The sequence below is a fragment of the Typopeltis vanoorti genome, chromosome 6, assembly GCF_054136105.1.
Source record: "Typopeltis vanoorti isolate ZY-2024b chromosome 6, IOZ_Tvanoo_1.0, whole genome shotgun sequence".
Lineage (NCBI taxonomy): Eukaryota > Metazoa > Arthropoda > Arachnida > Uropygi > Thelyphonidae > Typopeltis > Typopeltis vanoorti.
In genome coordinates this window covers 124,125,968-124,138,426 of record NC_143554.1, presented here as the reverse complement: position 1 = coordinate 124,138,426, position 12,459 = coordinate 124,125,968, and the positions used below count along the sequence as shown (strand labels likewise).

Sequence of the window (12,459 nt, the reverse complement as noted above, 5' to 3'; positions counted from 1 at the left end):
TTTGATTATAGAGAAACGAGACCTTATATTTTGCTTGCACACTTCTAGTATTGGATGATTTGGTGATCCAAAAATTTTTTTTTTCTTAGAAATACATACTCGTTTTCTTGAAATAAAAAAAAAAAAAAAAAAAAAAAAAAAAAAAAAACGTAATGAGTTATGGAGTCGTTGCTAGCCAGGGGCGTAGCTAGAGGGGGGGGGGGGAGGTCTCCCCGGGCAGCACTTTGCTTTTAAGAAATCTGGCCATAATGTCTATAGAACACCAACTGAGAAATGAAAGAGACTTCGCCAATGTCATCGACGATTTTGCTAACAGAAAAGCAAGAAAAATAACATTTTAGAATGTCGAAATTAAAGTTTTCCTTCAAAAATAAACATAGGGTTTTAATTTATAAGTTTTAATTTAATTTATTTCCCTATATGTCGTTTTGATTTTTTGTAGTATTTTTCGTGTGTATTAAAAGAGACGGCAAACTAAAAGATCTCCCCAGGCGGCAAAAGTTCTAGCTATGGCACTGCTGCTATAATACGCCCACACTTTCTAGAGCTTCGCTTGGCTTTGTGCCAAGAATAGTCGATTCATGCTGAAGGGGAAAAAGAAATGAAGGATGTACTAATTGGTCGCCAACACGCGAAACCACGTGTTTCATAGATAAAATTTTCCTGTTATACAAGCAAAATAGTTATCACTTAAAAATTACGGTGATCATAAAAGAGAAGTTAATTTTCTGACGTGTAATAATAAACAACTCATCCCACAATACAGATTGATTACCCTATTATCGGAATGGATTCTCCTTCTTCTGACATGCGCAGAAGTATCGAAGGGTCTCGTATCTGTGGACGTACATTAGCTGAAGAAGAAAAGCAGGCATTTGCCTTTTTTTCTGAAGTATTGTTATATCTTTAAGAAGAAATGCATCCTGGCTACCTTTATAGAGACAGGAAATGAAGATAAGAAACCATATCGTATCGTGAGTGAAGAGCATTTTATCCAGTAGAGGTATTTACAAAATCTCAAAAATGCATTAAGTTTAATAACATCGACTGAGCAAATGTCAGTCGATGTTATGCCCTCCGACGAATGATCAGTTGTTTTGAAGAAACAAGGTTTGTTGGGAGCTGACTGAGGTCGCAAACCAGTCAGTTCACGACAAGTGAATGAAGTTGTTACTGCCGTTGTGGAGCAGGCCATGAATAACAGCGTTGGTTTCTGCAGTGCACGTGCTGTACCGAGACACATGGATGTACTTTACACAACTGTCTGGAAAATTCTAAGGAAGATTCTGCATTTCTACCCAGTTAAGATAACCATAACGTAGGACTCTGAAATTTAACTGACATTCGCTTGTAAAATTCTTTGCTCCAGTGGAGTTGGACGCGTGGGTGATTTTGCGGATGAGGCTCGCTTTCACCCGAACTCTGAACACTCCCAATTATCAGGCATGAGCTACGCAAAACCTTCATGTAATCCATCATTGCTTTGAGGACAATCGCCAGTCGGGTACTTTAACCTGCTCAGTTACGGCCAAAGAGGTATCGCGATATGATAAACAATTTTGTTGTGCCACAGCTACAGAAGCACCTGTACACGGATTCAGTTATTTTCATGCAGGATTGGGCCCCCTCCACACATCGGTCAATCAGTATTCGATCAGACTTTCTGGCTCTGGGATTTCTCAAAGACAAGGTATATCGGGATCATCCGGAAAGCTTGCCAGTGCTGAAAGACAGAATAACCCACACGTACGCAACATCAGTCCCGAGGAGCTGCGTTGTGCCGTTGAATGCACTGTGCAAATGATGCAATTTTCGACGCCACAATTTATAAATTTAATTATAAAGAAGACAATTCCAGACTTCCCGAAATATCTTTCTTGTAAAGGACAACCAATCACGTCACCCCTCCCCCTAGGAATTACATATGACACTGGAGATACGTTTTGTCATGAAAACGTATTTCTTTTATGTCAAGTTATTTATTTATTTATCATTATTATTATTATTTAGATGAGTCTTTTGACCCCACGGATGACATATTTAATGTTATTATATCCATTGGAGTCTTTTATTCAACCTTTATTCGACCGTTCTCCTGGCACTCTCGTTCTCAACGAGAGTGCCAGGAGAACGGTCGTATTTTCAGGGAGCTCCCGAAAGCTAAGTACAATTTTGAATGGAAATTAGAATAAATGTTAAAAATCATAACGTAATATTGTCTAAATTTGGTAGCGTGTTGTGTCTGTGTGATTTTGGTGTAAATTCCGTAAATTAATTTAGTCTTTAACGATACGTTTCATATATTTGAATATGGCGCCAATGCGACGTAAGATAATGGCGTCCAAAAATACGACGCCATTGTTCAAAAACTGTAGTGTGAGAGAGTTTGTCCGTTGTGATGTGTGTGGAATGTATGCATTCCCGAATGAGTCTGGAGTATGGGTTGAAAGTGATAGTGGTGGGAGAATGTGTAGAAAGTGTATGCAAAGTGAGGAGTCGAAGTATGTGTCAGGTTGTGAGACAGTTATGGTCGAAGAAAGCCAGAATGCAAGTGAAAATAGTGGCTCGATAGGGAATTGCGGTGTACAAGATGGCAATGTGAGCGGTGATCTAAGAAAGAGTGAGAGCAATTATACAGAAAGAGAAAATGGTTTGAATGATAAAAAAAATGAGGAATTATTTGTAGGAAGTGAGATCGCTAGGCTGCGCGCAGTGATACAAGATGCGCAGCGGCAATTAGAGCACCTGCAAAACTCTTTCCAGAGTGATTCGGCTAACGGAAATAAACAGCGTGGGCGAGTTTCCGAAATGAAGGAGAGAGTATTGTATGGTGACTCGTTATTAAGAGGAGTAATAGATGGGAGTGTAACTAAATCGTACTTGCCGGGTGCGAAATTTAAGGATGTAAGTGAGAGCATTAGAGTGCAAAAACAGAGGGTGAAAGAAATAACAATTGTGGCTGGTACGAATGAATTGAAAGGTGATAAATTTTTTATGAGAGAGGACTTGAAAGTATTGTTAAAGGTAGCGAAAGAAAAGAGTGACAGAGTTAGAATGGTGAGTCTGTTACCGCGGTATGACAGAGAGGAGTTTAGAAGGAGGGCCATAATCGCAAATGATATTATGCGCAGGTTATGCGGACGGTGTGGTGTGGAATTTGTGGACGTGTGGAATGAGTTTGATGGGCGAAAGGACTTATATAAGATGGATGGACTGCATTTGAATGGACTTGGTGTGCGGAGACTGGAAAAAGTGTTGCTGAATGAAGTGAAAATGGATGTGCAGAACCAGGGAAACTAGAACTACCAAGGAGGGGGGGAAGTGGATATCCAGACATCAGTGAGACAGTTGAGTGTAAAAATGTATATAATGTACCTGAGCCAGCAATAAGGACAAAAAATGGGAATGGGATATTTAGAATAACGCATCAAGATAGGGGTGGGACAAAGGGAACACTGCAATTCATGTATACTAATGCCAGGAGTATTAGGAACAAGAAGGAAGAATTTTTGGCCTTGATTGGCTCTTCCTGGCCACAGGTTATTGGCATTAGTGAAACATGGCTGACGGAAGATGATATAGTTAGTGGGATAGAATGTGTAGGTTATAGTATGTTTAGGAGGGACAGAGAGAATAAAATTGGGGGAGGGGTGTTATTGATGATAGCTGATGAACTGCAGCCAAGGAGAATTGAAGTATTGCAGGATAGTGAAAGGAGCTCATTTGAGGCTATTTGGTGTGAGATTGATACTGGCAGAATAAAATATACAGTTGGGTGCTGCTATAGACCAGGTGATGGAATAGATGGTGGAGATGGTATGCATAAACAAATTGATGAAATGAGTGGAAGGAGGGTAATTATTATGGGGGATTTCAACTATGGTAACATTGATTGGAAGGAGGAGAGGACACATGTGAGGAAGGAAATGGATTTTATTCAATTATTAAGGGATAACTATCTGAAACAGCATGTAATTGAAAATACTAGGGGTGTGAGAGTGCTTGTCCTGGTAATAGTATCTGAGAATTTGACTGTAATGAATATGACCATGTTGCCACCTATTGGTGAGAGTGATCATAAGGTTTTGACCTGGGAGGTGGCTAAAGGTGTGAAATTTGTGATTAAGACAGGGTATATGTGGAATTACCGTGCTGGCAAGTATGACAAGCTTAGGAGATTGCTTGGATCAGTGCCATGGCATGTACAACTGCAAGGGCTGGAAGTCGATAGAGCATGGGAAGTGATCAAAGAGCATTTACAAGAGGTTATGGCTGATTGTATACCTAAGGTCCGAATAGTGAAACAAGGAGAGGTTAAATGGATGAATAACACCATTAAGCTTGAGCTGCAAAAAAAGAAACAACTATGGAGGGAATTTAAAGAAAGGGGTGACCTGCAGGCACACGAACGGTATAAAGTACAGGCTAGAAGGGTAACGAGTGTGGTAAAAACAGCAAAAGCCGATTATGAAAGGAAACTAGCTATGCAAGCAAAAGAGAATCCCAAACAGTTCTTTCAATATGCTGCAAGCAAGAGAAAAACTTTACATGGCAAAATGATTTTAAGGAATGACGATGGTAAAGAGTTCACTGAACCAGTCGATATAGTGGAGTTACTGAGCGCGCACTTTGCAAAAGTATATCATCCAGGTGGTGACGTTGAAAAAATGAAGGAACCATTAGTTTATATGGGAATTGTGATGAATGAAGTGGAGGTGAATAGTCTATTACAGAACCTTAATGTGAATACATCTGTGGGATTGGATGGTATACCGGCACGGGTCTTGCATGAAGCGGCTAATGAATTATCAGTGCCCTTGACCATGTTGTTTAATCTGAGTCTCAGGTCTGGCTTAGTCCCGAAGGCGTGGAAAGAGGGGAAAATAGCTCCACTGCATAAAGGAGGATCCAAGACTATGGTTGCAAATTACCGACCGATCAGCATATCAGGAGTTGTTGTCAAGGTCTTGGAGAAAGTAGTCAAGGGAAAAATACAGGAATGGATTGATGAAAATGAGATACTGTACAGAGGACAGCATGGCTTTGTGAAGGGTAGATCATGCCTCAGTAACTTGCTCAAGTTTTATAACAGGGTGACGGCTGAACTGGATAAGGGAAATGGGTTTACAGTGATACTGCTGGACCTGGCAAAGGCGTTTGACAGGATACCACATGGAATTCTAATCCTTAAACTACAACATATGGGAATGGATATAGGGTTGGTGAGATGGATAGCTGGGTGGTTGATGGAGAGATATCAAAGAGTAGTTTATTCAGGAGTAGAGTCCAAAAAACGGCCTGTGACTAGTGGTGTGCCACAGGGTTCTGTTCTTGGACCACTGCTGTTTAATCTGTTCATTAACGATATAGGGAATGGTCTAAGTGGGACAGTTCATTTGTTCGCTGATGATGCAAAGTTGGGTAGAGCGATAGTGAATGCAGAAGATGTCAAAGTCTTGCAAGATGACTTAGATAGATTGGAGTTCTGGACTAAGGAGAATGGATGTCAATTTAATGTGACAAAATGTAAGGTTATGCATTTCGGAGTGAAAAGATTAGCAGCAGTATACCACATTGGTGGAACTGTACTCCAAGAGATTGATGAGGCAAGGGACTTGGGAGTGTTGGTGGATAGGGAGATGAAGTTTAGGGGGCACATTGCGAAAGTAGCTAAATCAGCTCATCAACTCACTTGGTTGTTGAAAAATACCTTGACGAGCAGAGAAAAACAAGTTATTGTACCTCTGTACCGAGCCCTGATAAGACCTCATCTCGACTACTGTGCCCAGATTTGGTCACCTCGGTTCCTTCTTGATGGGGAGGAGGTTGAGAGGATCCAGAAGCGAGTTACTAAGATGATAGCAGGTCTATGGAATGCACCATATGAGAACAGGTTGAAAATTTGTGGGTTGCAGAACTAGTTGATAGGCGAAAAAGGGGAGATATGATTGAGACATTCAAATTGCTAAAAGGATTCTATAGGATTAATTCAGATGATATTTTTGAGATCAGGACTGGTGGTGGGAGAACTAGGGGACACCCATGGAAGCTGGGCAAGAGCGTGGTTAGCAGGGGTGTTAGAGCTGGGTTCTTTACTTTTAGAGTGGTAAATGAGTGGAATAAGCTGCCAGAGTCTGTTGTGGGTGCTATGACAGTGAGCGAGTTCAAGGCAAGGTATGATAGATACTGTGAGAATGTTGAACAGCTGTGTGAACATGATGTTTAGGGCCTCCGTCGATGAGTCTAAGGACTCCTGGAGTAGCCCGTGGTAATAATAATAATAATAATAATAATAACTTTTGAAGGGTGTTGAGCAGCTAGTCTCCGCTCTTAGCCAATCTCAAAATAGCTCATCCAGGATTATCAGTAATTTTAATCTGTGCTTTTATATTTCTTCCAAGTTATAAATTTTTCCATTTTAAGAAAAACATTAAAAATGTATTTCCTTGATGTGAATTTTAACCTTCTTAAGACATTTTTAATATTCTTTCTTTTGGGCAGTGACAAAGACCTTTCGAAATTCAGGATAGCTATTGCGCTCTCAGAAACCAAGATTCTTCGAAGAATGAAGCTGTTCCATGTGATCATTCCTCTTCTAGTTTCTGCTGTTGTGTCATCAGCACAAGCGGATGATTTGGTCGTTCAGACAACCAAAGGAGCTGTAAGAGGGAAAACATTTTCAACTCCCACCGGAAAATCTGTGGATGCTTTTCTAGGTATTCCTTACGCAAAACCACCAGTTGGCGAACGTCGATTTCGTGCACCAGAACCCGCAGAACCTTGGACAACTGTCTTTAATGCCACAGAACTTCCAAACACTTGTGTACAACCTGTGGTAGATGTATTTCAAAAAATCAAAGTCCTATCATTAACCCAGCCAATAAGCGAGGATTGCTTGCAATTAAGTGTGTGGGTACCCCGTCCCAGACCTCAAAAGGCAAATGTTATGGTTTGGATACATGAAGGTGGTTTTACTCTTGGGTATTCAGCAAAGCCTATATATGATCCTCGTGTTCTAGTATCGGAGGAGGAGGTTATAGTAGTACCAATAAATTACAGAATCGGTGCCCTTGGCTTTTTGTATTTCGGTACTTCTGAAGCGCCAGGTAACATGGCACTACTTGACCAGCAACTAGCACTTCAGTGGATTAATGAAAATATCCACTTCTTTGGTGGGGATCCAGAAAAGGTAACTTTGTTTGGGCAGAGTGCTGGATCAGGCAGTGTATCTTATCATCTTCTGCTACGAGGAAGCTGGAATCTCTTTAATCGGGCAATCCTTGAAAGTGGCTCTGCAAATGCCCCATGGGGTTTAAGAGATAAGAATCAAACTGTAAATGAGGGATTGACGTTAGCTCACTTACTTAACTGTCCTCACGATGAAAAAAATACAAATGCTATTTTGAAATGTCTGAGACAAAGAGATGCCAAACAAATCGCTGAATTGCAACCACCAATTCAAGACTCTTTTAGATTCAATTTTGGGCCAGTACTTGATGGTAAACTCATAACCGAAACGCCCACACGATCGCTATCAAGAAGAAATTTCAAAAATACTAGTATTTTAATTGGAACTAATTTTAACGAAGGGACAGTATTTCTTCATTTAGGCTTTCCTCATATCTTACCCTTAACAGATCCTATTAACGTTACTCACAAGGAATTCGTGCAGGTTGCTCGTCAATTAATTCCATCTAATAATGAAGTCATCCAGGATGTCGTTCTATATGAGTATACGCCACTGAGGGATATCAATAATTCGACATTGAACGTTGATGGGCTCGATAAACTACTTGCAGATGGGCAATTTACTTGCCCATCGATTGTTAATGCACATGACTACGCAGAAGCCAACAATCCGGTTTACCAATATCTGTTCACTCATCGTACTAATACGAACATATGGCCAAAATGGTGCGGAGCGGCACACGGTGATGAAGTATTTTATGTGTTTGGGTTGCCGTTTAATCCTGAATATAACTTTCAGCCTGAAGAAAAAGAACTCAGTAGGAGGATAATTAAATATTGGACTAATTTTGCAAGAACAGGGTGAGTATAATATTCTCTCTCTCTCTCTCTTCTTAATAATAATAAGAAGAAAAAACGTGTTTTATTATATGTCATGAGGACTACTTTACCAATCTGCTTATCGCTTGTTTCCCACAAAGGTTTACAGTGATCTGCAAGCAGTGGAGCGCCAGTAGTTTCCGGCACTTGTGTGCAAAACTTTAGTTGGCGCCCTTATACCCCTCCCCACAATAAAAAAATTACTTTCTAAAAACGTATCAGTGAGTAAAAATGAAATACGAAATATATTAATTATAAGTTTATTAAACAAAAAGCGGTAATTACAAAAAAAAATGTATAAAAAACAATAAACATACAAGAAGAGTACAAAAACAAAAACAACCAAAATAATTTGAAAAAATTTTAAATAATTTATGTTATTTGACAAGCAAATCATTCGCCAGTTGCACCTTGTATAGTTTTATGTTTAACAGATAAACTTACAGTTTTATAAAAACAAAAATATTAAATATTTTTGGTACAAAATTAAACTAACTATATTTTATTTGTTTTTATATATACAAAATATTTGTTTTGTTGACACGGGTTAATAATATTATTTTTAATATTTAATGCCAATAAAGTGAGCATTTCATTTTGAATTTTATATTTCGAATTTTACCTGAATTTAAAAATATGCCCTCCTAAACAGGAGGGCATATTTTTAAAGTCAGGATCATTAGCTACACGTCGCGTGTATTCCGATATAAAAGGATCAAACTTTTCTAACATCTTAATGCATTTTAATAAATTGCCTTTGTTGCGATTGTAGAGTTTATTACTTTTACCACGAAGAGCTAGATTTTGTTTGCCTAAAAACTGTACTACAAAAATTATTCTTTTTATAACTTCATACCAACGTTTCCTTTCATTATCTAAAACTGTTTGTTGCAAATGATCAATACAAGTTTTATTTTTTAAGGATGCAATTAATTCTGTCCATTTTTTGTAATTGTTCAAATGATTTACATTTTTTCTCATGGCGATTCAGGTACATTGAAAGATGTTGCTAGTCATTAAGTCCCTGAATAAATTTATTATGTTCGGAATTTAAAGTTCGAAAAGTTTGCCGCAAAAACAATAAACTGCGTTTTTTGAAACTGAATGAATTAATCAGTTTCTATTGTGTTCTTCGCCATTTTTTAAATGCCTTTTATAATATGTATGTGAAAATTTTCGTCCGGAAGAATCGCGTGGAAAATTAAAATCTTTTATTTATTAAATTTTGATACCCGAAAAGTTTCTTCTTCTTTTCCTCTTGGGAAATCTGATTAAAGTAAAAATACTTAATTATAATAAATTTTATTATAATTGAGTAAAATTCGAAAGTAAAATAATATTCGAAATTAGGTATATTTTTTTATAATATTAATAAAAACAAACAGTACAAAACACAATTTTTACAATGAAAATATTTCATGTATAAATTTACTAACTTAAATAAAAATTAATATTAAATGAAAATGTCGAATTATTAAATATATATATATATATATATATATATATATATATATATATATATATATATATATATATATATATATATATATATATATATTAATTTCTATATATATATATATATATATATATTAGGATAACCAAGCAATTTTATATGCTTGGTTATTTTATTCCCATATATATATAGAAATATATATATATATATATATATATATTAATTTCTTTAGCGAAATATTTAAAAGCGTGAAAATTTATTTTATTTTTTTCATGATAGTTTAACAAAATTAAAAACTAAGAAATGTATTATGTTAAATGTACGGGAAAAGAATGAATAACTTACCTTAGATCTTATTTCAAATTCAAATTTACTTCTTGTTCTTATTATTATGTTATTAGTGATATACTGCACTTTACTGTCCTTTGTCTAATTACAAAAACTTACAACTGATATCTTTTTTGATTAGTGATACGATACAGTACGTACACTATAACAGCAGAATATAGAATAAAGTTAAAAACTTCAGCAGATTTTCTTATATATGTTCAGAGCAAATGCGAGTGTGAACAAGAATAAACAAATTCAAACGCGCGTCATCCTGTAAACAGTAAACTCACGCAAGTTCAAGATTTTACTTGTTTACGCTAAACTACTTGTTAGACCTAGGATCAGAATAAAATAAGATCTTAAGGAATAATAACAAATAAATGATTATAAATAATTTGTTTAAGACAAATCTATAAAATATAATTAAAATTTAAACAAAAATGTAATTTATTTTAATATAATTAATGAATAATTTTTTTTTAAAATATTTCCTCCTCGCCTGAAAACATTGGCGCCTTTACTATCCAGGCGCCTGTGTGCGTCGCACGTATTGCACACTGTGCCGGCGCGCTCCTGTCTGCAAGCTGTCTTTCGTTGCAGTCACAAGCACCGAACACCAATATGAACATTGTAGAATTTCGGTAGAATGAAATTTTCTACGGAATTACTGCAGTGACGCTCTTCATGATGTGGAACAGCTCATGTTAATTAAGTAGAATAACACGTTAATTTTTTTCAGGAGCCTCCGTAGCTTATCTCTTTAGGGGGTTAATTAATAATGGAGTCTGGCATGGGCGTTTCATATTTTTAATGAAAATCATTTTTTTTTAATTATTATTACAGTAGAAAATGCCATTTAGGTGTGAAGGTCGCTCACCATATCCAGTAAAATGCATCAAGCAGCCCGAAGATATGGTTTTGAAATACCAATTTCTTTACCTCAGACAAATAGACTTAATCGTACTCTAGAAATTCTTGTCAAAGACTTTAAGGATGAATTTCACGATTCTTTGGATAAAATGTTTGAAGAATTGCCCTTTAAACATTAAATTCTTTCAACAGTATTTTGGGGAACAGCAAATGAAATGTCTAATCAAGGCATAACATAGGCAAGAATTGTAGGCCTAATTGTATTTGCGTGTGAATTTGGAGTTCAAGAAATGGATTTAATGTGTGTGTTGTTACTGATATTATTCATATGCTGAGTAGCTATATCAGTAAAAATCTCATGCCATGGATAAATGACAATCGAGGTTGGGTAAGAGGGTCTTATAATATTCGCTGAAAAGCAGAAAACTGGTCAACCTGAGAATCATCCACTGAGAAATATGGCCTGCAATGTCGTGAAACTATTTGGCTTGTATGCTTCTGTGACAAATATGATATCTGCTTAATCTGATATTTAGATATATGATTTGTCTAATGACTTTATCATACTATTGATAAAAACAGTGATAAATCAGAATTCAGTTGTTTATTAATGTCAAGATGAATATCCAAGATTATTTCTATTAAACATAATTTCATAGGATTTATGCTGTCATAATTTTGGCTTTTATGTTACAAGAACTTTGTTAATGCTTCTAATTTGGTTTGTATATTGATTAATGTGGTTTGTATATTGATGACAATCTTCTCATTATTGTTACTGCAAAACTTCTTTCCTACTTTCAATTTTTTTTCTATTAGTTACAATGCGCAGTTTTTAAATTATCTCAAATTATGTCATTTTAAGGGAACGGAATTTTAAAATGTACAGTAATCTTTTACATGGCAGTCTTGGGCAGTTGGTTTTCTAGTCAGTAAATTGAACTTACTAGCTAATTGAAAAAATATTTTCAATTATCCACTACCTCCTATCTTTATGGAGTTATTCCTAAAGTATTTAAAGAATGTTCATTCATTTTACAATTGAAAATTCAAAAATCAGCTAACGCCTATTTGTTCCAGTATAGGGAGTAGACGGGACCGTTTACTCTATCTAACTTTTTGGAGACTGAGTGGGCAGTTCAATATCTCCACTGGTAGCCAATCAGAGAGATAGCTAGCCCAAGGCTATGACTGATTCATCGGTACGCAGTGAAGAAGGCGGCAAGCTAGTGCCGCCATCTCGTGGTTCCTAAGCCTAACACAATATTCTTAATGTCTGAAAATAGTGTGGGTTCGACGGTCGATATTCTTGAGTTTACCGGACGAAAAAACCCGAGTTTCCGGGAGAAACAAAAACCCGCTAGCCCGTGCCAGAGATCGACTTACTCGGGAATCGGTCGAAAAAAGGCTTAGAAAAATTTCCTCTAGTCGGCGATTAGATTTGAACAACCACCAAATCCTTTCTTCGTGCGGTCAAGTGCTGTGGAGTGCAAACGCCACTTCTACTGAGCTACACAAATTGAATAAAATATAATTGGAAACTTTCAAAAAAAAAAAAAAAAAAACCTCAGTCAGTATAGACGAAACCCTTTGGTAAGAATGACCTGGGTTCAATTCTCGTCAGTGACACGAAGAAACTTTATTTGGTCTCTTTCGACTAAAAGGTAATTTAACTGATCTCATACAGAGACTTTTTTTTTTCTCCTCGTAACTCGGGTTTTTCATCCTTCACAACAGGC

The 12,459-nt window shown here is 36.7% G+C and overlaps 1 protein-coding gene across 2 annotated transcripts in view; it reads left to right on the top strand.

The window, feature by feature from the left end:
- Positions 1 to 12,459, top strand: part of LOC150105897 (acetylcholinesterase-like) — a 34,565-nt gene that overhangs the window by 18,297 nt on the left and 3,809 nt on the right. Inside the window, exon 2 of one of the 2 annotated variants that reach the window (XM_090393657.1) lies at positions 6,502 to 8,049. In XM_090393657.1, coding sequence (XP_090249783.1) covers positions 6,566 to 8,049 — 1,484 coding nt within the window. In that variant the 5' untranslated portion in view covers positions 6,502 to 6,565. Of the gene's footprint in view, positions 1 to 6,501; positions 8,050 to 12,459 lie in introns of those variants that run through there. The other variant, XM_090393660.1, reaches the window with a different exon arrangement.